General features: G+C 38.1%; 2 protein-coding genes across 4 annotated transcripts in view; one reads left to right on the top strand and one right to left on the bottom strand.

Annotated features, from left to right (window-relative positions):
* Positions 1-7,025, bottom strand: part of LOC121959458 (AP2-associated protein kinase 1-like) — a 28,151-nt gene extending 21,126 nt beyond the window's left edge. For all 3 annotated transcript variants that reach the window (XM_042508734.1, XM_042508735.1, XM_042508736.1), the window contains exons 1-4: positions 6,034-7,025; positions 2,708-2,826; positions 399-507; positions 66-208 (exon numbers count right to left, since the gene is read on the bottom strand). In XM_042508734.1, the coding sequence (XP_042364668.1) occupies positions 66-208; positions 399-507; positions 2,708-2,826; positions 6,034-6,196 (534 nt within the window). In that variant the 5' untranslated portion in view covers positions 6,197-7,025. The remainder of the gene's footprint in view (positions 1-65; positions 209-398; positions 508-2,707; positions 2,827-6,033) is intronic.
* Positions 7,026-7,941: 916 nt separating this feature from the next.
* Positions 7,942-19,124, top strand: anxa4 (annexin A4). The gene is made up of 13 exons (XM_042509647.1): positions 7,942-7,976; positions 10,296-10,345; positions 11,543-11,630; positions 13,121-13,215; positions 14,601-14,714; positions 15,670-15,760; positions 16,304-16,383; positions 16,751-16,807; positions 16,882-16,975; positions 17,270-17,365; positions 18,175-18,233; positions 18,476-18,598; positions 18,893-19,124. The coding sequence occupies exons 2-13, from the start codon at positions 10,337-10,339 to the stop codon at positions 18,947-18,949; spliced, it is 963 nt and encodes a 320-aa protein (XP_042365581.1). The 5' UTR covers positions 7,942-7,976; positions 10,296-10,336; the 3' UTR covers positions 18,950-19,124.
* The last annotated feature ends 8,331 nt before the right edge of the window (positions 19,125-27,455 follow it).

Raw genomic sequence — 27,455 nt, 5'->3', positions numbered from 1 at the left:
CCCATCATAACCCACACACCACAGACCACAGCATCACACAGAGGAAAAGAGGCAAAATGTGTCACCTTAAGGTCTCTGTGGATGATGGGTGTCTTGCGCTGGTGCAGGCGAGAGACAGCCTCACAGGTGTCGCAAAAGATCTGCAGCACCTCGGCCTCGGTGAAGCCGGTCTGCAGCCTTTGATTCATCAAATTGACCACCTGCCCCCCTGCAAAACAAGAGTCAGTCATACAGCAGCTCAAACAACAGGGGAAATAAACCCAAATGGTATATAACTGAACCTTAACTTCTGTGTTTTATTTTCGAAAACACTGATATTGTTAAAATTATTTGCAAAAAGCTGCCCAAACATGAAGCATGCAGCTGCAGCTGCACTGCATTTCCCTTTCAGCACGCACCTTTGCAGAAGTCCATAAGTATGAAGACCTCCCATACATCCCTCGATCCCATTGCCGTAATACTGGAGTCAAGATAACCAACAATATTCTTGTGACCGACAAGGTCTTTCTGCAAGAACACAAACACACATTTCAGAGCGTTAACAAAAGACTGCTCAGAAAGCTTGTCCAAAAATGCACAACTCTGGCAAAGCTGTTGCACAGTGTAAAGCTAATTAATCAGTTGGTTGTTATTAAATTACAACCACTAACTGATGTGATAATCAATTAATTATTATCTTAACGGTTTTTTTTGGCTTTTGCATTATATTACAGATAGAACAGGTTAGGCTTGAAGGGAGGAGAGAAAAGGGATGACATGCAGCAAAGGGCCACAGGTTGGAGTCGAACCTGCAGCCGCTGCGGCGAGCACACACCAGGTGAGCCACTGGTTGGCCTGTTGTTTTGTTGTGTTTGTTTATTTAAGAAAAAAAGTCAAAATTTATTTGATTCCAGTTTCTTAAATATTAATATTTTCTGGTTTCTTTTGTCTTTAATGACAGTTAACTGAATATCTTTGGGTTGTGGACAAAACCAAGACATTTGAGGACGTCGCCTCAGTCTTAAGAAACACAGTGATCAACATTTTGCACCATGTTCTGACAATTAATAGACCCAACATCTTTTTTTATGTAAAAAAAATATCTCTAATTACAGTTTCTCGAATCTGGAACATTTCTGGTTTCTTTACTCCTCTGTGACAGTAAAACAAACATTTTTGGGTGGTGGACAAAACAAGACGTTCTGAGGACATCATATTTGGCTTTGGGAAACACTGATCAACAATTTTTACTGTTTTCTGATAGTTTATAGACCAAAACACTAATCAAGTAATCAAGAAAATAATCGTTAGTTGATCAGTAAAATGGATGGACTTATTTCTTGACTTGATTTGTCTTGACTTGATACTTTGAATTCATCATTCAGAAAAGATGCCACAGAGGCTACAAAAGCATTTGCAAAACAAAGAAACAGTGACACAAAAAGAAGTCCTGTTATCATCCATATTCCCATATTTTGTTGCAAATGGGTGAATTACACGACAGAACCCTCTTAATTCAATTTAGTGTTTTGTGATGCAGTGTGAGGCCATCACCTGCAGAGGGAGCTGCAATGGGGAGCTGAAATCAGGAAACTATTAGGTAATGAAAAAACTAAAGTACTGCGGCTGAGGTGAAACACTGTCTGTCTGACAATGAGTGTGAGTGCGTGTGTGTGTGTGTGTGTGTGTGTGTGTGTGTGAGTGTGTGTGTGTGTGTGTGTGTGTGTGTGCATGCGTTTGCATGTCTGTCAATAATAGAGCAAGTGAGTGAGCGAGAGAGAGAACAATATAGACAGGGACCGGGAGGTAAAGAAAACACGTCATATAATGTTGCAGTTTTCACCAGCCATCATCCTGAACCAAGTTTAAGGATCATCTGTGTTGAAATGCAAAGTAAAACTAAGCTGTTAAAATGCATGCAATTCTGTTGAATGTTTACATAATCATACATTTGTTTGTCATTTCACCATCCATTGCTTCCTTCCTTCCTTCCTGAGTTGTCCTTCAGACAGAAAAGAACCAGTTCTGTGAGTGAACTCAACGAATGTCCGAGTCTGCTACGGTAAAACGCTTCAAAACTCAGAAAAAACTCCCCTAGACTGCTGATGGGATATAGAATAAATTGTGATAGGATACCGTGACATATATCCTTATTGTAAACATAATAAATACCAGACTTGCTCTTTCATTTTTACCAGGTCAAGAGGTCATTCAATGCAGTGAAAGACTTCCTTTTTTACCAGCATGTGCATCTGTATTAAATTCATAGCAAGGACACCTTCAGCTTTAAGTAATGTTATACAAGAAAACAGAGAAAATTTGACCTCATAGGGGCACAGCTAGGACTTTAGAACCTTTAACTAATCTCAACAACAAATGCTTAAAAAAAACATGAACTTGATGGTCCTTTAAGAATCGGTGCTCACACGAAATAACCCCTGCAACTCCTTTGACAATACATCCCAGGGGGAGAGCAGAGCATGCAAGACAATACTATGAAAACAAAAACAAAGCATACCAAGAACCAGATGACTAAATACAGCACAACCATCAAATTAACCCTGCTGCAGGCTGTATGTTTACCAAACTGTTAGAATAGAGCTTCCGTGTGTGAATTTCTTGGATTTTGTCAGGCGTGATTTGAGTTATATTGTAGTTGCCTTCATATGTGGAAAAATCATGAGGTCCATGTGAGAACAGGGGGAGAAATGATTTAATCTCAACTCACCATGATTTGAATCTCGCATTTGCACACCTGCAGATCATACTCATTGTTGACATACATCCTCTTCAGGGCGCAACGCACCCCTTGATTTGTTCGCACGAGGAACACGATTGCAAAGCCACCTGCAGGACAAAGAAAGAGAATGAATAAAACTGTCAGGCCTCAAAAAGATGACATTTCACCAACAACTAGATGCACACTGCAAGAGTACAACCACACTTCACCACAGTCAACACAAAATAAGTGAAATCTAGCATCCCATTCTTTAACATTTTTGTGACATGCAAATTTTCACACCCAATTACTTCCACAACTGTTGCAATCTGCGTCCATGTAGCCTTACATCAGTGATCAGGACCAAATGGTGCAGCCTCATAGCGTTATGTATTAGTCATGTCATAGCTGCAGGGTTTACGTCGAGGCCCACATTGAGGCCTAACCATCTGGTATAGCTCAGACCACAAATTCCCTTTGCCGAGCTCAGTTGGGACAGAGTCATCAATTTCAGGCAGACATTGCGGCTTGTACTGCACTCTCAACTTGACACGAGTGAAATGGTATTGTACGGCACTGTGGCACTATAAATCTGCAAGAGATACCTAGAGTATGAGCACGGGTGCAGGTCGAGGCTGAGGGTTGCATCGATTCTAATAATACTGTAAGTCAGACGTAATTATCTCAGGCTACGGTTAAGAAGATTAGTCTCTTATATTCAATCAAAATTCAATAGAGGTAAGGAATGTCTGGGAATGACAATAGTTGTTAACAGTATTTCACCACGAGCATGTACATTTAATCTTTACACAGTACTACCATGAGCATGTATGCAGTCTGTACAAAACTACCAGAACTGAAAACTAATAGAAATATAAGAATAGCAAAAAGATTTCCCAGTTTTAAAATTAGGAATACAATGGCTTTGTTTTAGTCAGGTACAGGCCTCTATTTCAGCATTACTAAGGGACTGTGCTTTATTTATCACAGGAAGAAGCTGGCTGGAGTGTGACTTCTTTTTTTGTTGTTGTTCTTTTTATCTTGACCCAACCAAAAAGAACAATTATTTTTCCTTGAGCCTCCCTGAGTGACCCTCTCTCCACCACAAATAACCATATTTCTTTATTTTCACACCACATGCAGGTAATACTGGAGCCATTGACAGCACAAGAGTGAGAGTAATCACCAAAGGAGCATACATCTTAAGCAGAGTGTCAGTACTCCTTAAAAATTAGGAGTTGAAGGGCCGTTGGAAATTTCAAAATTTGGCAAATCTGGCTATGATAAAATGTGTAATTTTAGCAATTTTTAAAGAAAACATGCCTTTCAAACCTGCCAATGGATTTGAGGTTCAATTGTATTAAAATAAATACAAAATATAACCATTTAAACTTATTTGTCCCTCCCCTGAACCAAAATAAAAATTCTCCCCAGTGCTTAAAAATGATTTGACATGCCATCTCCATTTTTCACCACCTCCTACCCCACTCATATATACATAATTCAGTCCCTAATTCAGTGCTGCTGGTATTTACAAAAAAACCAACAATCCTGTAATCTACAGCTTGTACTGTACAAAAAAACCCTTCTTTTATTCATTTTACAGGTTTTCTCAATTAAGACCCGATAAATGAAACTCATCATAACCCTCTTAACACAGAGAGGTCTTCTCTTAAAAATGCAAATTTTTCAAAACAGTTAACACTGATCTAATAGAAAGATCCACAACTCTATTGGATTTATTGTATTAATACAGTTAATCTAATAAATGGTTTAATTAAACAAATTGAACACATCTATTCACAGACGACAGAAATTACTTGCATAACTGTAAAACTCTAGTGCATCAGTGTGAAACTCCTTTCCACAATTTTTTGCAAAATGAATTATCATTCCTCAACCATCTATAAAAGATGCATTTTCTGTGTTTTGCGAGCGTGGATCAAAGAGGTCAAAGGCACATTTATGAATAATGAACGTAATGGTAAAAAATGAATAAAGAAAACTGTCTTTCTTTCTAGAAAATGCTTGTCTTTTTCCAGTATTTCAACAGGGCATCTCAAAAAAACAAAAGACTGCAAAAAGGGCAGGTGCAGAGTGCAGCAGGGTTTGTGATCTCTAGTAAAATCATCTTTGGAGAATTCATGCCTTTTTTGGCATATGATATAACTATGTAAAGTATCAACCAATGGCACAAACTAATGTTGAACTGGTTCATTCTTTATTTTTTATTCTGTTGTCCATAGTGTAATGATTGATAGTGATAATGATTGAAGATTATACCCATTTGACCGCAGGTTGTGTTGATTTGATAGAAATATTTGCTTTTGAGGCATGTTTTTAATGTGTTGTGACTGTGAGAGTATTTTGAAAACAAAATGGTCAGAGACTTTCATTTTAGGTCTGTCTGTCAGCTATTTTGAAAATGTATCTTCTGAATGGACAAACATGTTCAAGTAACTGAGAAAAACTCTAAAAGGGATCCAATAACTGCCCTGACTGTCCAACACCAGGTAGGTCTCCTTTAATCACACTTCTGATTCATAAAACAGCAAACAGGAAACTGTTCGTCACAGTACTAAGGTTCCTACAATTTAAGGCAAAAATGCTTTTTAAGACTCTTTATTGCCACTCAGGATGAAATTTAAGACCACTTTTACAATAACCAAAACTGGAAATAAAAGAGCATGAACAATTTTACGCAGAGTTATAGAGACCTTACATTCTTGGTGCGGTGAAAAAAGTTCAGTGAAAAAGTTAGATCTGGCTAGAATTGAGAATACCTAGCATTTATTGGTGAATTTTATTACCAATTTTGTGTTTCTCAGTCTGTATGTGATAATCCTCTGCTTTAATTCCCATCAGAAATAGTTTAAGAAGATGTATTTGGTCAATTCTTTTTTTAAATTATTTGACCAATTATGTTGAGATTTTACAATGCAACGTCAGAAAAAAGAAATGTATAAAATCCAACTTCCCATGTCTTTGCAATTTTTAAACCTTTCAAGGGTTGCTTTACGACATTTTAATAAAAACAGAGGCTTTATTTTAAGATTAACTAATTCAATGCCTTTTCAGACTTTTTAAGGATCCGTTGGAGCCCTGTGTACAGCTGAGAGAAAGCAGTAGGCCTCTAGTTTTGCATTTATGTATCCAAGATACAAAGATGCAAAGCTGCATCATTTCTGTGGGGATGGCATAAGGTTACATCCCTGCTCTGTCACGTGCATTTGTCTTGCAGGACACACACTCTCGCTTAATCAACATGCATGGGAGAATAAGGAGGAAAAACAACAAACAAATAGCATCATAGGGCCTGTGCAACCCCTCCTCACCTTCAGCAATTATCTCCTCAACAGTGACTTGGTGCCGGCCGACAGTGAAGGCTCTGCCAATGAAATTTCCGCCTGCATGACTGGACCCGGAGCTGCCACCTCCTCCTCCAGAGCCAGGCCCAGAGCTCACCAACTCCCGACGAGAATCAAAGAACTTCCTCATGATGTCGAAATGACAGGAGGAGTATTTTCAGTCAAAGATGACTGTTTTCCCGTGCACTCAATTATTATTGCACTGATCAGATAATGCAAGTCGGATTGTGACGAACCCGACGCTTCAAGTAAAGTCTATTTGCAGCCTCAGAACATGCAGTGATGCCTCTGTCACTTATGATGTTGAGACAACCCAGATTTTTGGTGGCAAATTTCCCATTTGCTTGCCAACACAAGCCAGTTGGTGATAGCTAGAGCGGTTGCGACTAGCTGTTATGTAAGTGAATTACACCACCCAGGAGGCTAAAGCATCTCCGGAGAAAGTATTTCTTTAGCTATCCATCCAGCTGTTCATGGTCGGCTGCTGATGATAACATTAGGTCCTTCTCCATCTCGTCCAGCCATTACCGAGCTAGCTAAGTGCTAGCTACTTAAGCGCTATGACATTTCGTGTAAGGTTATCCAGGTTATCCTCTGAAGATAATGTCCACGGGTGCGATGTATCCGACGTGTAACTTGTCTGATAGCGTCACCCGAAATAATGTTTCCATCCTCAGTCAAGTGAAGAGACCGTTAGATGGCACATAGCTGCCCGTCGAGCTATTTAATTGCTCCCATTTACATTAAAACTGTGATTTTTGGTAAGCTAACGCGTTAGCGCGATGCAGCCTTTCATCAACACAAACAGGCGCAGAGTCGACAGGAAACTGAAGCCTCCGTCTGTCGCGACTGCAGCTGAAAAAAACACGGTATTTGACATCCAGCAAAACATTAGGCAGCGGTTTCAACCCAGCAGCCTAATCTCTGCAACCACAGCAATCTTTGGCTGCCAGCGATATCGCAACATCCTAGCTGTTGCTGTTGACGCGCGGATGGAATTGTGGGTAGTGTAGTTCAGAGCGCAGCTGCAGCTCCCCTCCCCCTAGCGCGTGTGGTCATATGCTGCGTTCACTTGACATCGCTCAGAGAAGGTGCGTTATATATAAACGTGTTATTAAAATGTATTATTTTCTCATTTAAATGTTTGATTATTTGGTTATCCAGAGCCCATAGTGACACATTTGCAATGCTTGTTTTGTCCAATACTACACCTACAGAGTCCGAAATTATTTTAAAAATAAAATTATTCAAGAAAAAAAATCTTTAACACATGGATCAGCATTGGTTTTCTAAAAACGCACTCCCACACACACACAAAACACTATGAGCAACTTGGCACGAAATGTCCAACAAACTGCAAAAAACGAGTAAAAGGTGAGAAGGAAATGATGTGGATTATTGGACAATAATAATAACTATATTATTGTCATAACACTTGAAATGTGTTTGTTCTTGTTTAACCAAGGCCCGTTAAAGAACTTATTTACAACATTCTGGTGAATTTTTATGCACCAAAAATGTGCCTTTTTAGCACGCATTTGTGGTGTTGCCTACTTTAATTATGTCAAAATAAAAGTCCTCTACTCGTTGATGTTTTTACCGGGAAGACAAACACACATGTCCCCTGCGTCCTCCCTGAAATCTACACCTATGCCTGGGCCTATACTCCACCTCTGGTCATTACGGGGATAACAGTAAATGCATTAAGAGAGTTTTTCGGCTCCTCCTGATCTGTCTCCAGCCCGTGAATGCAGCAGTAGCTCACGTGCACGCTCTAATGTGCACGCGGAAGGCGGGTCCTTGCATCCCAGTGGGTGGGACGCGCGAGCTGCTGTCAGTTATAGGCTCTAGTTTCCCGGTACGTTGACGCTTTTCCTCTCTTCGCTCGGAACCACTGGCCTTTGGGACAGGTAAGGTTTGGTTCACAGTTGAGTTTATGTTTTTGAGGTGTTTTTCGGAAGTTGTTTCTGCGGAGTATAAGCTCAGACTGTAAAGCGGGTAATGTTCTGCAGATAGGGTGTGTCCAACAACTTCATGCCAAGTTAACTGTTAAGTAGCTGGGCACCGCTTCCTGAATCACGTTTTCTTTGCATTTTACCATCGCACTTAAGCTACCCTGAACATTATAGTGCATATTTGTACTTTGGGGTGTACATTTCACATGCAAAACTTACTTTCGATACATAGTTGTGGTGTAGAGTTTTTCCAGTGCTTGTAAGTCAGGCTACAGTAAAACCCCTTTCCACTATTGCTCAATTTCCAATGAACTCGCTGACGTTTTAGGTTGGCGAGCCAATAACTTGCTTTCCGACAAAATAAGTTGTAAACTAGAATTTAATAAATAATGCATTTGAAATTAAAGTCCAACTGAAAGCATTTGCATCAGGGGTAGTTTGACATTTCATCTTTAATGACCTTCAAGCCCTGAAACGTAGCCTACAGTGTACACATTTACACAGTTTAAATACACTTTAAAGCTGAAACTCAAACTGACTACCTGAAGCTGTCATTTTGTATGTTCAGAGGAAGATTCATAATTTATACCATTTGCGCTATGGAGACATGATCCGCTTTGTGTTTATTTATGGTCTGTGGTCCATACACATGAGATCAAGTCACCTACATTGTGTTTACATCGCAAACCACTGAGGTGTGGCTGTTGACCTACACACAGAAATCAGGTACTTATAGGATCATAAATATCTCTTCACAAATTCCATGACAGGAATCATTTTTTGTCTTATGAGTAATACAAACAGCCCCGTAAATGTAAAACATCTGGATTGGGGACATACACTTTCTGCAGCACTGGGGCTTGTCAACTAAATTAGTCTTCTTTGTATGTGCTAAACTAAATTGATTTTGACAGATATATGATAACTCTGTCAATGTGTAAGTCGATCCAAACCTGCAGGAAAACAGGTAGGAGTGAAACCCCACTAGCCTTCCTCTCAGTGGAGTAATTACAGGTGTGTCCAAACAAACACTTCAATGAGATTAGTTCCCGGGACGCCAGCACAGACGTGGAACACAAGAGAGCCCCTGACCAAATGTGTGTGACGGAAACCTTCTCTGATGATGAACTGCATGCAATATTAATCAAAGGTCAGCGAGGGTAATGTTTAACACAGAGACAGTTTAGTTCTTCATATGTGGAGATAATAAAATAAAAAATGTACAATATCATCAGAAAGTCCGAGTGGTAGGGTCGAAGTGGTATACCCTGAAATTGTGTGGTAATGCATGAAAGTTGACAATTATCATGCAGTTTGCATTTGCTTAAATTATTATTATTATTAAATGAAGCAATTTAATTGCTTTAAAATGGTTTCAGATTTTATTGCTTTAAGGGTCATTGTTACATATAATAACATACATGTAGATAATAATATTAAAAAGTTGTGTCATACCATAAAGCGTGAAAACATTTTCTAAGATTGTAATTGTTCTGTGAAACTCTCAAACTGTTGGAACCCAAACAGGTGTAATAAAACCCTGAGGGTTTTTAAAAGGAACCCGCCTAACACTGGAATTAAAAACAGCTGTATATGCTTGTTACTAATATACAAATGGATATTAATATTTTTGAAATATCTAAAAGAAAGAAAAACATTTCCAACGAGCAATACTTGGGATAAAAAACGATGAAAAACAAGGAAAAGCAAGGATTACAATACATATATTTACACTGCTTACGTACACTTAATTCTTATTCATTAACATAATACTGTGCTCCATCAAGAGGAGCTGTTTAAAATCTTTATTACAAATCAAACATGAGTGGCAGAGAAAAGCTGACCCATATAACTGGACATCTGAATCTGAAAATCCCAACAAATATAGTGTGGTGGTACACATATAGAATCATTTGACACAAGTGGCGGGCCATTTAATTGTTCCCGGGCTGGACTTTGGACCTGCCTGATTTAGAAGATCACGATATCTGTTGATATCTGCTTTACAGATGTATTGTTGCCAAATTTGTTTCATTAGGCCAGGGTTTGAAATAGTGGGGCTTTAGAGCTAACAGGTAGAGTTTTTTTGCCACAAAAAGATGAAATGGATACTACGGTGGAGTAATTTTTGCATCTTTGTTGGACACATTAGAGATGTGTTTACATTTTACTGCTTCTAAACCTGATGCTGCAGTTAATTACTTATTTTTGTGTTATAATAAACAGGTCATTGTGCAAGAGACAAAATATCATTCTGTATTTATTCTTTCGTAGCTTTCTGTGCTTCCAGTTTGGAAATCCTCACTCCTTCTACAATGGCAGCCGTAAGTCCTCCCCAAAGCTGTGGTTCATGTACAATATTTACATGTATTTGCATCACCAGTAGAGATTCTTTTGAAAAGGGCTGTGCGGCAATAAAATATTAATTTTTTAAAAAATCTCTTGTTGTTTTTATTAAATTGTAGCAACATGGTGCTGTTGTGATTCACAAGTGCTACAGTAACAGATGTGTCAGGTCTGTTGTCATACTTATTTAATCATAGACACAAAATGTGGTATGAAAATTTAATTAACATTATTTTAGGGCTGTGCTGAATAGTTTTAAGCTTCGTAGATAATGTGAATGTTGAAAATCTTAATTCAACATTAAACTTCTGCACAGCTTTTTCTTTTTTTTGCATGTGTATTCATAATGTTTAAACCCAGGGTTTTCTGCACAGCTGCAGATAAAAATCAGGCTCCACTAATGTCATTAATATTATTATTAATACCATTTATAGAATTAGATTCCAGTGGTTGCTGTGTAGTATTGTTTCTGACTTGTGTCATCCAAATATTTCCAATAACAGAGTGTTGTAAAGTTCAAGCTCAAAGTTAATTAAAAAAAAGATAGATGTATTGATTTCCAAAATTGTCGGGTTTTTATAAATGAAATACTCTGCTTCAAATCTTTTTTTTGGCATATAGTCTTGAAAAAAAAACAACTGAATTTTCACTGTTGTCAGAATTTCTGTAAATAAAATGTGACAACAGATTCAAAGCTTAATTCAAAAATCTCAGAAGTTTTGAAGGTATTTGGTATAGCCATACATTACTTTAAGGTTTTCATTTCTTCATTTCACTCGATGCTACCTTGCACTTTGATGCAATTATCAGCAGCAGTTATTATTTGATTAACGTGAGATGTCATTAAGCAGTGTAAAAAAATCCTTTACATCTTTGTTTTTTACATCATCTAAAAGATTGTCAACCACAGCAGAATGAAAAAAAATTAAATAAAAATAATTTTAATACCTCTTTTTTTATTTTTCAGTGAATTTTTTAGTCCTAATACTTCCTTTTTCTAGGCCAAATTATATTTTTGATACCAAAAGTCACTGTTACTGATTTATCTTTATAAGCACAGAGAAACGTTCCCTTTTCAAACTGCACACATCATTCAGCACAGTGAAGGTCAAACACCCAATTTTATATCTGCTTAATGGATAAATGATTGTAATTTCTTTTTCATTTCTGACCAGATTGGAAATCGTGGAACAGTGACTGAGGCGGCTGGTTTTGACGCTGAGGCAGATGCAAAGCGTCTTAGAGAAGCCATGAAAGGAGCTGGTGAGTGATCCAGAAACCATCATTAGCTAAAGTTAGATTTTACTGTGTCATTAAGACTTCCATGAGGAAAAAAAATATTCTTTTCTTGGGTTTGTCTCGTCCTCTCCAGGAAAGTTTGAAAGTTTCTCAGTGTGTTGTCATGGCAACTTAGAGTTTTCATAGTCCGTTCCTTGTGCTGTGTGCGGCCTTGCACTTTGCCTCACCTCTGCACACTGTGCTGTAAAGCTTCCTCTTCATGCCTGATATGGAAGGAGCATTCGTTTTGCTGATCATGCAGGAAGTAAAATAGTAATCTCATTATGGGCTGCACTGTTCTGAAGCCGCGCACTCAGGTATGTATCACTCAAAGACGTCCTGACAAACATCCAGGGGTACGTCACAGTCACATTTCTTCCCCTGTTGCCACAATAATGGCGTGGAATGTTGATGTTATTATTGTTAGTTAGCATAATCATCCTCCCCTGACTCTAGTTTGAGCTCTGTTGTAAACAGATGGTTTCTATGCCGATGCCAACAAACAGCTGTGTGTTAGGATCATCTCCAGGGCCGCTGAGGCGTCGCCCGATCCTATGTGCTACACATTAGGGCTGAACCATAGACATAGACTGAGTAGGAAGGACATTGTTTGGCGTGGTCTTTTTACAAATACAAAAGAATTTGGTAAACTGATGCTGGTTGTTATCATGACAACCTGTCAGTGGGGCTGTAATGTGTTTCACGCCTACCAGTTTGAGAACTGTGGCTTATTTTTACATCTTTTTTTTCCTTTTGTAAACACAAAAATATAACCATATTTCACAGAACTAAGATAAATTTGAGCTTAATTGCTTTGTTAACTCGTCGTTAAACACACTTTATTCAAAGTCAACACAAAAACATCCTTAACGAAGAATTCTTCATAATATTTATTGCAAAATCTCACCTCAGTGAGTTTGTGACTGGCAGCATATCATTATTTGTTTATACAGAGGTATATACGGTAGAAAGCCTGCAACACAATAGTAGGGTTCAGCTGTGTGTCCTTGAAAATGCAATGTTAGTTTTTAAAGTGTGAATCACATCTTCATGTAAAATGAAATCAAAAAATGAATAAAGTGGATTGTTGGTACATTTGGCCTCATATTTATTCACTACACTGTTGTATTGTAGCAAGTTTTAAAGAACTGTGGCGTTAGTGGGTTTCTCTTGTGCCCGTGGTAGGCCCAGTTTGTAGGGCTGCGTCGTGTAGGCTTCAACAGAATGTGGCTGCAGCTTTACATGTTTCACAACACTTGCAATGGTAAATAATAATGCATGCCACTCTGACCATCCTCTGATGCTGATTTGATTGGGAATATCTGTTCTACTCTCATTTGAACTCTATGAGCTAAATCCTTGTTCTTAAACAGACAGCGCGGTGAAATCTTAACCTTTAGGAACGTAATCCTTACAAGTTTAAACATTAAAGATGGTTAAGGTTATACTATTATATATTGTGTTATTTCTTGCAGGCACCGATGAGGCAGCCATCATCGAAGTCGTGGCGCACCGTACTATTGCCCAGAGGCAGCGCATCAAAGAGGCCTACAAACAGTCAGTGGGAAAGGTGAGCGCTTGACCACAAAGCTGCACTCCAAGGCAGGAAAGAACAAATCTTATTTGTGAATGTGTTTTTCACTACGACTGTGTCCGAAATTCCATACTAACATGCTATTTAGTCAGCTAAAACAGTATGTGAGATTTTTTTATTATGTCCAAAACCTTACTATGAAAAAAAAGTACATGAATTGCATACTTTTTCCTTCAAAATATAACTTTATGCAAACAGTAGGCATAATTATCCCACAATGCAATGTGATAGAGGACAATGTTCATAATGACAGTGACCAAGATAGCTCTGTAACATCAATAATACTTAATTTAAGAGTATATATGCATAAAGATTAAGATTTCACTGTGCTAAAATTTTTTAAATTATTTTTTAATTACCGGTAGAGCTGAGGTAATCACGGCTTTCATTAAGTGACATCAGGTCAGTGCATCCAAAAAGATATTATACTGTTTATGTTCACATAAACAGTGCACATATTGGGTGTGTAGTGCATGTTATGGGATTTCGGACACATAAATCAAAAATTGATGTATCAGAGGAAGCGAGTAAAGAGCAGATGGAGACTCAGAAGAATCTGAAAAGCAGCCCTGATGGAGAGCATTGGCGGCAGCAGTGAATGTGTCATCTCTTAACTTCTTATTTCATTGTGAACGCTCTCATCACTCTTTCACTTAAAGCTGCTGTCCTGAAAACATAGATAATGTGCTAGTAAACCATTAACTGTAAAGCAGAAATTAATACCCCGTGTAAACAAACAGCAGGACAGAGAGGGCTTTGTGTTCTGCTGTAGGAAAGGGGAACGTTCCCCTCCATAAAAAAAAAAGAAAGGTTTATTGAACCCACTGAGGTGTGTTTCCAACTGACCGTTTCTTTGTCTCATGGTCATGTGGATCAATATATTAACTAAAAAGGAACTTGGGTGTGTTTATTTTATTGACAAAATGAGATAATAACCAGCCCACAGTGCAGTGTCCGGTAAGAGGTCGATAAAGTCATCTGAAATGTTCCACAGCAGAGCTGCAGTTCAAAAAAAAGATGGTGAGAGGAATCCTCACAAGCAGAAAGAGTGAGTCATGTTGTTCACGGCGACGCCCACAAGGGGTTACACAGGCGAGCTGTGTGGAACAGCCTCACATGACTGTGTCCAGAAACCACACCTTCTAGCGGAGACACAAGTCCTGCTGCTGGAATGTGTGAAGTCAGGCCTCATGTCCACGCTGGCAGCACAAAACTCAGACATAAAGCCAAGATTAACTTATTTTAATCTCAAAGATAATTAGCTTTCATTACAGATGACCCTAATGGTTAGATTAGCGAAGCACTGGGAACAACTGGTGGGCTATTATCCTGTTAATCCATCTGTTACTGTCCTCCCGCAGGACCTGGCTGATGATCTGTCCTCAGAGCTGAGTGGGAACTTCAGGAGTGTCGTTCTCGGTCTGCTGATGCTGGCGCCTGTGTACGACGCCTACGAGCTGAAATATGCAATGAAGGTCAAATTTTAGCACAAGTCTAGTGACAGTATCTATTTTTCCTTCTGTCAATGAATCCCAAAAATTGACCAACAATCAATTTTTTCTCCAACACGTATTATCTGTATTATGCAAAGTCTGATTTATCTTACTCCTCTGTTCAGAGCTTCATTTGTTTGCAAAACACATCAATCAGACACAGCGTTGCACTGTGTGACATGTTTCCTTTATCACAATCAACCTGGGCTCTGTGGTTTATTTAGAATTCCACACACACACCTTGCTTCTATTGTATTTACTCATCAGTGCATTTACTCAAATGTGCATTAATAGAAGTAGAACCTATTTTAATGAGAAATATACATTTTTGAAACAGTTTTCCTCTCATTCCAGCAGTCTCCTCTCACTAAGTTACCAAAATGTAAAATTAGTACATAAATACAGTTTATCTTGGACAAGAATACTGTAGACATAAACTGCCTGTTATCTTGTGTTTCTAGAGGGTTTTTTTGTCTATGCGGACATGTAATTTTTCATTGTCATATTTCTTAAAGGGAGTTTGGCATAATATTTTCCACCAAAAGCAGGATGGGAAATAATCTCAAAAGGAATCTAATTCTAGTCTTGTAAATAGTGATCTTGCAAGATTCCCGGTCTTTTAAAAAAATATATAAAAGGTTGTGAGGCTTAAGTCCTTAAAATTTTCAGTGTCTTATGTCGGTAACATGTTTTCAGTACATGTAGGAACAGACGAGCTTCGGGCTGCGAGCCACAGCGAGGGCGAATAAGTGGGAAAGTATGTAGAGATGGACTAACATATTGTGGATTTCAGTCTTTTCATGGGATTTGTTTACAAAAATATAGAATGTTGCGCAACATATCCTTTAAGCTACATTTCCTTTAGTTTATAAACTTATCTTGTGTAACTGTGTCTTCATATCTTGTTTTTAACACGTCCGTAATCATCCATCAACAGGGGGCTGGAACAGAGGAGGCCTGTCTCATCGATGTCCTTGCCTCAAGGTCAAATGCTGAAATAAAAACCATCAATGCGTTTTACAAAAAAGGTAAGTGTGTCACTTCTATAAGAAGAATTTCTAGCATCAAGTCACGGTGCGTCTCAGTGTGTGTTGGCGCCTGTGCGTCATGTTTGATAGCTGATATTGTGTAGCAGCGGCTGAGCCTCTTTGTTCTTTGTTTAGAGATGCAATGACATCCGTTATTAGAAAACAGCGGATGACATAAATTATTTATAAAAGCCATTACTGCTCTCTTTGGCACTTTATTGTTTCTGTGGTTGTAATGATGGCAGTCGGCAAGTATTTTCAAAGTGGGTTTTAAATGTCTCTCAATGCCTGTAATTGTTATTATGTAGGGCTTTATGTTACACACACATTTTGCACCAATTATACCAGCATAGCTGCTGAACCGAGATTACACCACAGTGAATAATAATGGAACTGTTGTAAATATTTGTTCTTTCTTTATATTTACTACTCTATGTATCTGTAGGCTTGTAATGAGTTTCTGCTCCTTTGTGCAGAAACTTTAACAAGTTTTACATTATATACATTACATTTTAATGAAGTCATGTTTTTTTTCAATGGCAGAATATGGAAAAAACCTGGAGGACGCTGTCTGTGGAGACACATCAGGAATGTTTCAGAGGGTTTTGGTCTCCCTACTTACGGTGAGCAAACATAAGGATGAATTCTTATAAGAATAATGAATTCTTTGATTTCACATGTAACGATGATTATATGACATTTTCATTAAAAATTCAACCTGATTTATAAAAAAACATGTATTTCAAAGCTTCCAAAAGTAGAATAGAAATATTCACTTTGTTGATTCTTGCTGGAAAAAAAATCTGTATTTCATTAGATCATTTTCCATTCTTCTTGAAGCTGACAGACAAGATGACTTGTAAAGTGTCAGAAGGAACTTGGGGTCAAATGTTTTCAGCTGTTTAGGGAAGAAGAAGCAAAAGTCTCTTTGGCATCATAGAAGCACAGTTCTTTTTCTGTTTTATTGTTTCCAATTCTTCTGCTTTGCAGGCTGGACGGGATGAAAGCGACAAAGTGGACGAGGCCCAGGCTGTTATAGATGCCAAGGCAAGAGTTCAGGTTCTTTGAGATAAAGTGTATGTCAGTTATCACTCGCTGTATTTTAACGTTTGTGATTACAGGAAATCTACGAGGCTGGTGAGGCTCGATGGGGCACGGACGAGGTTAAATTCCTTACTGTGCTTTGTGTGAGGAACCGAAACCATCTGCTGCGAGGTATTCTTCCAGCATATTCACAAACATCGTGTTAAAATCTGCTTACGTAACGCACACGTGTTATAAGTACATCACATGAAATTACTTCATTTTACTTAAACTGGCTGCAAAAGGTCATGTAGTAGACTCTGGGGATTTTACTGACCCTCTGTGGCGGTTTAAGAGGCAAACAGTTGCTTTGTTAAATCACGTTCATTTTCATTCATGCAGTGTGTAGTGTCATGACACTGTGTGACAGTCCAATAGATTTATTCTGGATTCGGTTCCATTAATCTTGTTGTTTTTTTCCTTCAGTGTTTGAGGAGTATCAGAAGATCTCTGGAAGAGACATCGAGGACAGCATTAAGAGGGAGATGTCTGGATGTCTGGAGGACGTCTTTCTGGCCATAGGTCTGTTTCTGCTGCGACATGCTCCATCAAGTAGAGATCTGTTGTAAAAGCTGCTAACTTTAAGTTCAAACGAGCACAGACAGAGACAAAGCCAGAACCACAGCTTAAACTTTTTATTCAGAAAATAAAAGAAAATATCGTGCAGTTTAGTGCTTGTAGTTCTGAAACACTGCTGTAACAGGCTAGCACCTAAGATGTCACCAAAATCTTAAAAAAATGGAACCTTATATATTTATTGCCTCATTTATTAATTTCTGGATTTATTTCATCGGTATATTTATTGATTTCTTTCATAGACATATTTATTATTTACTGTACAAATGTATAGATTGTAAGTGTAAATTAGCTCAAAAATGTTTTGTTTTTTTTAATTTTACAAAGGACTACTTTTATTTATTTCAGGGGAGTTTTATAATTCCACATTTATTTAAGATTGTTATAAAAAAAAAGCCCCCAAAATACATGATTTAGGAATCATGAAATTTAAGTCCCCTGAAATAAGATTTTTTTTTTATTGAACTATACTGACTCATATATATACTTCTATATATATTTATTTATATATATATATATATATTTGTTTCCCAATTTCCTTTTCATGATTTAATTTCTAATTATATCTATGTATTTCATAGGCATATTTATTAAGTTATGTATTAATATATTCATTGTTGCATTTAATGTCATTCCAGATGACAGAAGCAACTTTAAAAACACTGAACTTCCACACATTTAATCAGCTGACTTTTTTGTTTTCATGTTTTGAAAACATCTCACCTCATGTGCTGGTATTTGTTTTTGCATTACAGTGAAATGCATAAGGAACAAGCCAGCGTTCTTTGCAGAGCGATTATACAAATCAATGAAGGTAAATATTTCATTATTGTAATGGAGCTACTACAGTTTAATGTGAAGCGACTACACATTAAATTGCTGGTGTTGGTTTGTTTGTATATATCATATTTTCATTCTTTCATTCCATATTCGTACACAAATGACATTAGTTATATCGGCCAGAAGAAAAGTAGGCTGATGTTGCACTTCATTTGGTAAAAAAAAGCAGCGATAAACTCTGTTGCCATACAAACACATGTCTGTGTCTCGTGTCAGGGGCTGGGCACTACAGATAGTGTCCTCATCAGAATAATGGTTGCGCGGGCGGAGATTGACATGTTGGACATTAAAGCACAGTTCCTGAAGATGTATGGCAAGACTCTCTACTCCTTCATCAAGGTGAGGCACTAAATACAAGCAGCAGGAAACCACTGTAGTCAGCAAAAGCTCTGAAATACATCAGCTGTGATATAATAATTGCAATTGTAACTTGATGTAATGCCTTAGTGTTGTTTTGAACTTCAATTCATCACTGCTTTCATTTCAGTCGAGTAGTTACAAGCATATCGTGGTAGGTTTTCTAAGTCCTGGAATCTGAATATCAGTGTTTGTTATCAGTGTGTCTTGATGAGACTGCAGTTATTCACTACACCGGTCCTTTGAAGTCTCACAGATCTGTCTCTCACTGTGCAGGGAGACACATCTGGTGACTACCGCAAAATCCTCCTGGAGCTGTGCGGAGGCGAGTAAAAGAAACATCACAACGACATCCAGCTCTGTCTAAATTCCACATTATGAGCGTTTATTCTGTCGATGGCTTCTTGTTTTTTTTCTATTCTTTCAGTCTTCACATTTCACTGATTGAGTGCAGTGCCTTGTTTTACTGTTTGTACTGTAATACTAAAACCAAAGACCAGTGACCTTTTACACGTGTCCGTGTTTCTGTTATCGATCCTGCGTTAAGGATGAATTAATGAATTGGTTAGAGGGAGATGTATATGCTTCTCACATCTTTAGGAAGATAAAAAATGACTGTTATTGGCCTACAGCTCCCGGTCTTGTCACAGTGCAACATTTTCATCACTGTCCAGTCAGTGAAGTCCATTTGTTTAATTGGTAGCAATTACTCATTTGTTGAGTCAGCCCTTCGTCATTTGACTCAATTACATTAACGGCATGCAAGCTTGATTTGGGAGGCAGTAAAGTGTACTCTAATCAAGTAAAGGAGGAGAGTCCCATAGCTCATACAAACTTACTGCTCTATATCAGAGCAATAACTCTGGGAAATGTACTCAAGGTGACCACTAGGTGGAACCAAAATAACTCCATGAAGTTTGAAGCAGCTGCGAGTCCAGCAGTGTGCAGGAATCTATCAGCATCTTTTCTAACAAGAACAGAGCTCAGTGTCATGTTTTTTATGAGCTGAAAAATACATCTCTTTTTTGTTTCTCAATAAAACTCTTGTGATGTACGGGATGTATGTGAACGGGCCTAACAGCCAAATTGTCAAGCCCCGTCCCTGGCCTTCACCTGAAAACTGTCCCTCAAAATAACATGCACTGATTAAATAAAGACTCAAAGTGAATGCAAAAACACACAAAATAACTATAAAAATTCGCAAAACAACCACAAAGGTGCAATGATTACAAGAAGACACAAAATGACCACAAAGAGATGCAAAAACATGGATAACAACAACAACAAAAAAGATGCAAAACCACTGCAAAGTCTGTGAGTCTTGCTCCTGTTTAGGAGAAGTGCTGGGTCTCTTTGCATATCCATGAGCAGGGGCATGTCTGTGCTGCCCAGGGTCATACATAAACATTTTAGGGGCAGTTGCTCAAGTGAAAAAAACAGTACCTCTCTCATATTTATTCATGAAAAATAAAGTTACAAACAGTGGCACTTCCTTACTTAAATATTTATTCATTTGAATACCATTACACAATATTGGTGTGATTTCACAAAAGTGATTAATATTGCTGAGACTTAGGGCAACATACTTGTCTAGAAAACGGGCATGTATCACAGGTCAAAAGGGCAGATGCAAGAGCACCACCTGTGTATATTTGTCTAGACTCCTGATGCTGCATACAGATTTCTGATACAGAAGCAGTGCGGGCTTTGCAGCACTCATCCCCACTGACACTCCGCTCACTCTATGCAGCACAAACGGGAGGAAGAAACATAACAAAACCCCCATCAGACTTTGTTCACCAGTATATTAGATTAAAAACATCTGCACCCATTTATGTCTTTCTCTGAGGGGCCACCCTCTGTGGCCATCTGCTGAAAGCCTCATTTAGTTATTTCAGAGCGTTCAGTGGTTTTCAAGGCAAAAACTGTGAAGTTGATCCGAGCCCTAGAAATGCCCCGGTGTTAATTTGTAAACATCTAAGTCATAGGTGTAGATTTGCGGGGTGTGGGGGGGGGGGGGGGCGCGGGGGCGCAGGGGACACATTCCCCTCAGTGTTAAGAAGATTAACAATATTAAGATTAAGTACATTTTTCCTCCTCAAAAAAACATTATAGTAGCCGAATGCTTTTATTTCAACATAATTAAAGTCATTTACACCATAAATTTACGCAGCAAATGCTGGAAATTTTCTGGTGGAGAAACCCCAGACCTATCGTTTTATATGTGTCCCCTCAATTTTAATGCAAAGCATGCATCTGTGATCTCAGTGGTGCATTTGTTTTGTGCAAGGTGTGCAAGGTTGTCCCTGTACATGTCCTTGCGTAGCTTTGGCATCATGATAGAAGAACAGCATTTGTATTTCATTCAGATGAAATGCTTTCAAACAGATTCAAAAGAAATCCTTTTGCTTTATCCCGCTCAATATAAATCGTGTTTACGAGTACCTTTGTTTATTTGAATTCATGGCATGGTGTCTATTTATTAGACACAAAGAGGATTTGATTTTTCACTGTGTACAATAAAACATGGCGTAATGAATGTAAACACTTAAAGAAGACCCTTAAAGAATGTTTCAATAGGACCACCAAAGAAACCACTTTCTCTATCAACTATTCTTTACAATAATGTCAAAGCCAAGATTACAAGTGTTTAATTTTATATGCACTCGCTTATGGATTGAGAATACAAGTTGTTCTCTGTTGGGGCAGCATATTCTTGATAAATGTAAGAAAACTCAGGCAGAGGTGATAAACAAGTGAGGCAAAGTGGGTATAACAAACACTTCATAACTGCAGGGCTGTACTGAACAAAAGGTCACACAAGACATTTGTTCATATCTACTTTTACAGCTTTATGTAATGCCTAAAGTATATTTTAATAACCCTAATAAGAATAAATGCAATGCTGCAAATATTGCCATAGCAACAGAGATAAGAGCAGACATCCTAATGCATACTGTTTGCCGAACCCTCTGACTGCAGACATGTAGGTGGGAAGATGAGACACAACTCAAGATATTGAACATAATGAAAATAAAGACTGCAGCTATCTGCTAGGTCAAAAGATTGCAACTGTTGCTTTTGTCCAATAAGTAACAGCAAAGAATGACATAATAACTACACACATGGCAAAACAACCAAAAAAGAGACACAAAATGGCTACAAAGATAGAGTCAACAACTACAAAGAGATACAAAACAACCAAACAACATAAAATTACCTCAAAGAAACCCAGAAAGACAGCAGACAAAAATACCAACAAAAAAACCCCAACACAACACAGAACAACATAAAATAACATAAAATACAAAAGAAAACCCCTCTCTGCATAGGTCCACAAAGGAGTAAGCCTGTGTGTATTTTTTGTGAAGCATAATGACAGCACAAACCATCGGCAAAACAACCTAGAAACCCAATATGATTCTTTTAGGCTTACCACTGATCTTTAAAGTATGAGTATTCAGTGAATTATCTACATGTCAGTAATAGAGTCAATATATGTAAAAGACCTTAATAAAGTATGCTTTATCTAAATCAGCCATGTATTATTGTACATCAATTCAAGCTCATAATAACATCCTTTGCTAACAGATCATTACAACTCAAGTTAAACTATAACGATCTAATCCACACGTTTACATTCCTAAAATGTCTAATTCTCTGCCTGTTGGCCTGAGCAGCTCTCCGACGGTACATTTTACTCATCTGGAGTCAACATAAAGCTCTAGACCTGTAAATATTGCAGCCTAATCAGCGTTTCTCATTTGTGAAAACACTCTGACACACACTTGCATTAAAATTCATTTTTTAAAAATACACTGGAGTAATGATTATGGAGGCTCATGGGGCCCTTGGCAGCAGACGCTTCATCTCCTTGACTGCTGATCACTCCATACAGAGTGTATTTGCATCAACACATCAACATATTTTAGCATTTTTTAATGGCCTTTTAATTAATTAATTTATTTATTTAGAGGAAAAACTCCCACATTATCCCTGTACCCACAGGGGTGCTTTTCTCTATGAACATTTCACTGACAAATAAAAGTATTGCATCCTACAATGCCGTCCTCGGAACCTGTAATCATTTTGTGAAGGTGAATTGATTTATTTTATTTTCTCTCTTGCTAGTGTCTCATGTAATTGATGACCTTGGCAATATAGGATTGCAGTGCTTTCATTACAATGCATGCAGAGGGAATGTGATCTGTATGAAATGTGTATGTTTTGCAGTCATTCTCATTATCAGCAGTATGGATGTTTATGTGTTTACATGCAGCAAGGTTATTGTCCTTTTTCTTTTCAATGTCATATTTTTCTTCAAACAGATGATTGAGTTTAGAAAGGTTTGTTCATAAATCTTTTACCTTTGACAGCACCCAGAATGGGTGCAGCTTTGTCCTAAGAAGGTTTATCTTTTTCATTCATAGCTGTGTGTTCTGACATGTAAAGCAAATTTCCAGCTCGTACTCACTGCTGCAAAACAGAAATGACTCGACAGAGGCACAACTGCGCCCTGACTTCCATCATTCATTCTCCGTCTCCAACAAAAAGTTCATTTTCTTATTATTCTTAACAGAATGAATGAAATGATTTAGCCTTATTCTGCCGTTTGAGGACGTGTTACTGTGAATCACAGAGTACTTTAAAAAACCTTTTATCCAGTGAATGTTCCTGAACAATGGAGTTACTGTGTAAGCACTCATTTTTCAAGGTGGGAGTTCGGGGCATAATGGAGGCAGGGGCTGCTTAAAAGCTGCACTCCACTTCACTTACAATTTAGAAAGAGTTTTGTTGAGAAAAATCCAACAGAGAACCTGGTAAAGTTATTATATGAGGTGCAAAATTGTTATTCCTTTGAAAATGAGTTATAAGTGGCATGTTCTCTGCATGACCAACTAACCTTATTTTAAAATGCTATTATTATCTATAAATAGCAATTGGAAACAATAAACCTGCAGGATCTTTATAAATCAATGAATGTCTGTTACATTCAAGCCATTGCAGAGCAACTTGCACAATACAGATTAAGTTTATCGCCACCAGGGAAAACTCTTTGTATTTGACTGTGTATAACACAGTTGTGGTGTCTGTGGAGACTTTCCTTTACTGCCATACTGGAAGTGATGCATTTTGTCTCAATCAGCCAGAGTTAACAGGGAAAGGAAGAAGGTGGTGGGACCATGGAAGCTAAAAATCCTAAGAAGTGTCCAAGAAAAGTTTCCAGAGTGAATGCTCCAGAAAAAGAACATGGGAACGGCTAAGGTAATTAAAGCTGCAAGCAGCGATGAAAGGGCCTTCGCACCCCCACGCATGTTTGGGTTTCCTTGCGGGACTCAGACTGACGCAGTCGCTCATCTCTGTGAAAGTCGGATAATGCACGCAGAGAATGAAATATTTCATGATGTAGTACTTCCAGTGGCCACTAAATGGCACTGGAGGGTACATAAATACCACATCACCTTGGTGTACATCATTTGTAGACCAAACAATGAAAACTTCATGTAAATTAATTAACATTTAAACAAAAAACCTATTTGAAATGTTGAGCTTGAACCTTATGCAGGGCAGGTAAGATTTACAGGCCGCTTCCCAGAAAAGAGTCTGAAGTGCAACTTCGTTTGAAATGTCTGAAGGTTGAGCTCAGTTGGTTTGAGGGCTTGTCTGCAAACTATGAAATAATTAGTTTAAACCTCACCCAGGACAGGTAAATTCAGTTGTCCAAAGCAAAAAGCTATATTCAAGGTAAAATACAGATGAAGTGTCAGATGCATGGCTCAGTCTGTTAAACATGCAAAATATCAGGTTTGGCTCGGTGGGTAAATCAGGTGGTTAGTGTGTCTGAGGTTGTTTGTTCACATCTTTGTCTTGGAAAGGTGATTTGTTTTTTATGGCATAAATTAAATAAAACATAGGCTGATATATCATCTGTCAGTTCTGCTGATATAAGTCTTTGATAACATACCTTGCAACGAACACTAATAAACACATAATTGTGAAGCGGGTGTATTTTGAACCAAATTGCAGCACAACCGACCACAGAATCAATTTGCAATGTCTTTATTTAAATTCAGCAGCACACAGAAATAACATTACAAAAAACAACAGTTCAAAGAGCTCAAAAAACAAAAACACTGAGCTGAGTGATAAGCACTAAACAAAGTCTCTGTCCGTTAGCGGTTTCACAGGAGAGCAGGCAAAATATGTTGTCCAGACAGGCAAGAGTTGGTTACTAGGTGAGCATAATGTCCAAGCAAACAAACAGGCAAGGGACAATTAGCAGGGATGATGAAGCCAGGTAAACTGTCCAAAAACCAGCGAGGCAAAAACATTTTTCACCAGGCGTTTACTCACGGGCAGTGAGTGCAGCGGAAAAAAACCCAACAGAAAATCTCATGCTGAAGCGCTGCAGGTGAAAAGCGCCCAACAGCCACAGGCAACCAGACACCAGGTTGACCAAGGCAAAACTCATGATCATGGACAGAACGCTGTGGCGTTTTCTGAGAAGCATAAAATACAGGTGAGTCGAGGATGGGCTAGGTCAGAACCGGGAGATCAGGTAGAGAAATGCTGGAAAGTCTCACATGGCAACAATCTGCCAACCGGGTGAGTGTGAGGCTGGAGTCTTTATGCTGGGCTTGATTGCTGGTGATCAGCTTCAGGTGAGTGTTATCAGGTGAGTGAGAGCAGGTGTGTGGAGTGAGCAGGGGAGATAGAGCAGTGGAAAAGTATTGAGTCTGGGGTAGTGAATCTGCCGACTGTGAGAAAGTGTCTCCTGAATATTCATATACTGAATACTGAAATACCTGCCAAGAACTTAGCTGATTATCGGTCTCACTTCTATATCAATGAAATATTTCGACAGACGTGACTGCTGATACTGAGCTAAAATGAACGTCAAAAGTGTGAATTGTTTGGGGGTTTAGCTCAGTGGGTAAATCAGGCAGATTGTGTTATTTAGGTTGCTAGTTCAAGTCTTATTTGTGACAGGTGATTTTTGACTTCTATGGCATAAATAAAATAAAATATCTGCTGATATACCTGTCAGCTCTGCTGATATAAGTCATCAATGACAAACCATGCATCGAACACTTAAAACAGTTAAAAAACACACAATTGTGTCCTTGTCTCCTGAATTTTCATATACTGAATACTGAATTTTCTCTGCCAAGGACTAATTATCACTATATATCAGTCGAGTTTTTGACAGACATCACTGGCAATACTGAATTTTGTGTTTCAACAGTCCACACAATAAAACTCAAAATTTAAGACCATGACATATCTATGCAAACGCTTATTTCAAAACAGGTAACATTTTCAATCAGTTCCCTCCATAATAAATGATCAATACACAACTTCTGAAAAAAAAGTGCATTAACAGCACGTTAGTAGTGTTAAATCAGAAGTCTACTCGCAATGCATCTGTGCATTGATCGACAAGATAGAGACCTGCACGTTTGTGAACACATCGATAATTACTGTTATCCTGAGATCCATCAGTCCTGACACTAACTAATCACTTCAAGATCAAACGTCATCGTCAAGTCCAACCTAGACATCAATCTTTTCGGCTCTCTACCATCTTGTTGGCTTTCTGTCATTTTGCACAGACATCTCTCTCTCTCCCCCTGCCTCCCTATATATCTCTCCCCTCTCTCGCTCTCTCTTTCTGAAACAACAGCAGCTGCAGCTCACTCACTGTGGAGGAGCGCATAAGGAAAACCTGCTCCTCATATTCACTCAATCCATCTCTGCACTGAAAAACAACGACACAGGTGAGTTCATGTGATTTTTGTCAAAACATGTCTTTGTTTTCTTTGTTTTCTTTTCCTTTCTGTTTTTCTTTTTGCATCCCTCAGGTCATAGATAATGGTAACATATTTTCTCCAAGACAGAAAAAATAACTATTGTATAACATAGAATAGGATGAAATCAAATTATTATTACTGAAATCTTCAGTTTGGCTATTAAATGTATTCATAATAGTTGCAGTAACATATATTTCACCCCTTTAAATGTCAACATGTCACAAAATAGCACTGCTTATGAATTTCATAAGAACTGCTATTTATTTTCTCTTTTTTTCCATTTGCATGTTATTCAGGCCACAGGGGCTATTGAAGTAAGTTTTTTGCATACCCTGGGTTTTACATATCTATTTTAAAATGCCATCTTATAAAAAGAAATATGCATTCATAAATAAAAATTCTGAGCTATGTATTTTATGTTGTGTAAAACATCTTGGCATTATAATTCAGACATCTATATTTAGACTTAATAAAGCCAGACAATCCTAATAACAGTGGAGATGAATATTAGTAAAAAAAAAAAAGCTTTGAATACGGCATCTAATTACTTGAAGAGGGTACAGAAAGTGAACACGTCTATCTCAAATTAATAAAGCAAGGAACAACAACTATGTTGGTTTTTATTATATTATTTTGTCACAGCACTGTAAGATCCAAGTTGATAACATACTGTACCATTTGGGTTGAGCTATTTTTGTATGTCTAATCATATTCAGGGAAAGTCATTGTAAGCTAAATAACAGAAACCTGACTGCAACTTGAGAGCTGTAGAAAGCCCAAAGAGTTGGTTAGTCGGTAGTTGAAATTTATGTAATGAGGCAGGATGAAAAAGATTTTTTAAAAAATGTGAAGAAATTATATGCAAAACATAGAAAAAACCACATTAGCAAAGATGAGCTGTGGTCACAAGAAGACTCTCCGAAGACCAATGCCAAATGATTGACTGTTAAAATTTTTGACTACGTAAAATAGTCTGTCACTGCAGGAGCATTATTTTGTTAGGCGAGTCCGTTATTTCATCCACAACT

Source organism: Plectropomus leopardus, chromosome 20 (genome assembly GCF_008729295.1).
Source record: "Plectropomus leopardus isolate mb chromosome 20, YSFRI_Pleo_2.0, whole genome shotgun sequence".
Classification (NCBI taxonomy): Eukaryota; Metazoa; Chordata; class Actinopteri; order Perciformes; family Serranidae; genus Plectropomus; species Plectropomus leopardus.
The sequence above is the reverse complement of the archived record's forward strand: the minus strand, read 5'-3'. Positions and strand labels throughout refer to the sequence as shown.

Coding starts and splice junctions, on each gene's coding strand:
- anxa4 (XM_042509647.1), top strand. Junction 15,761..16,303: donor CAATGCGTTTTACAAAAAAG/GTAAGTGTGTCA, acceptor TTTCAATGGCAG/AATATGGAAAAAACCTGGAG. Junction 18,599..18,892: donor CTCTCTACTCCTTCATCAAG/GTGAGGCACTAA, acceptor CTCACTGTGCAG/GGAGACACATCTGGTGACTA.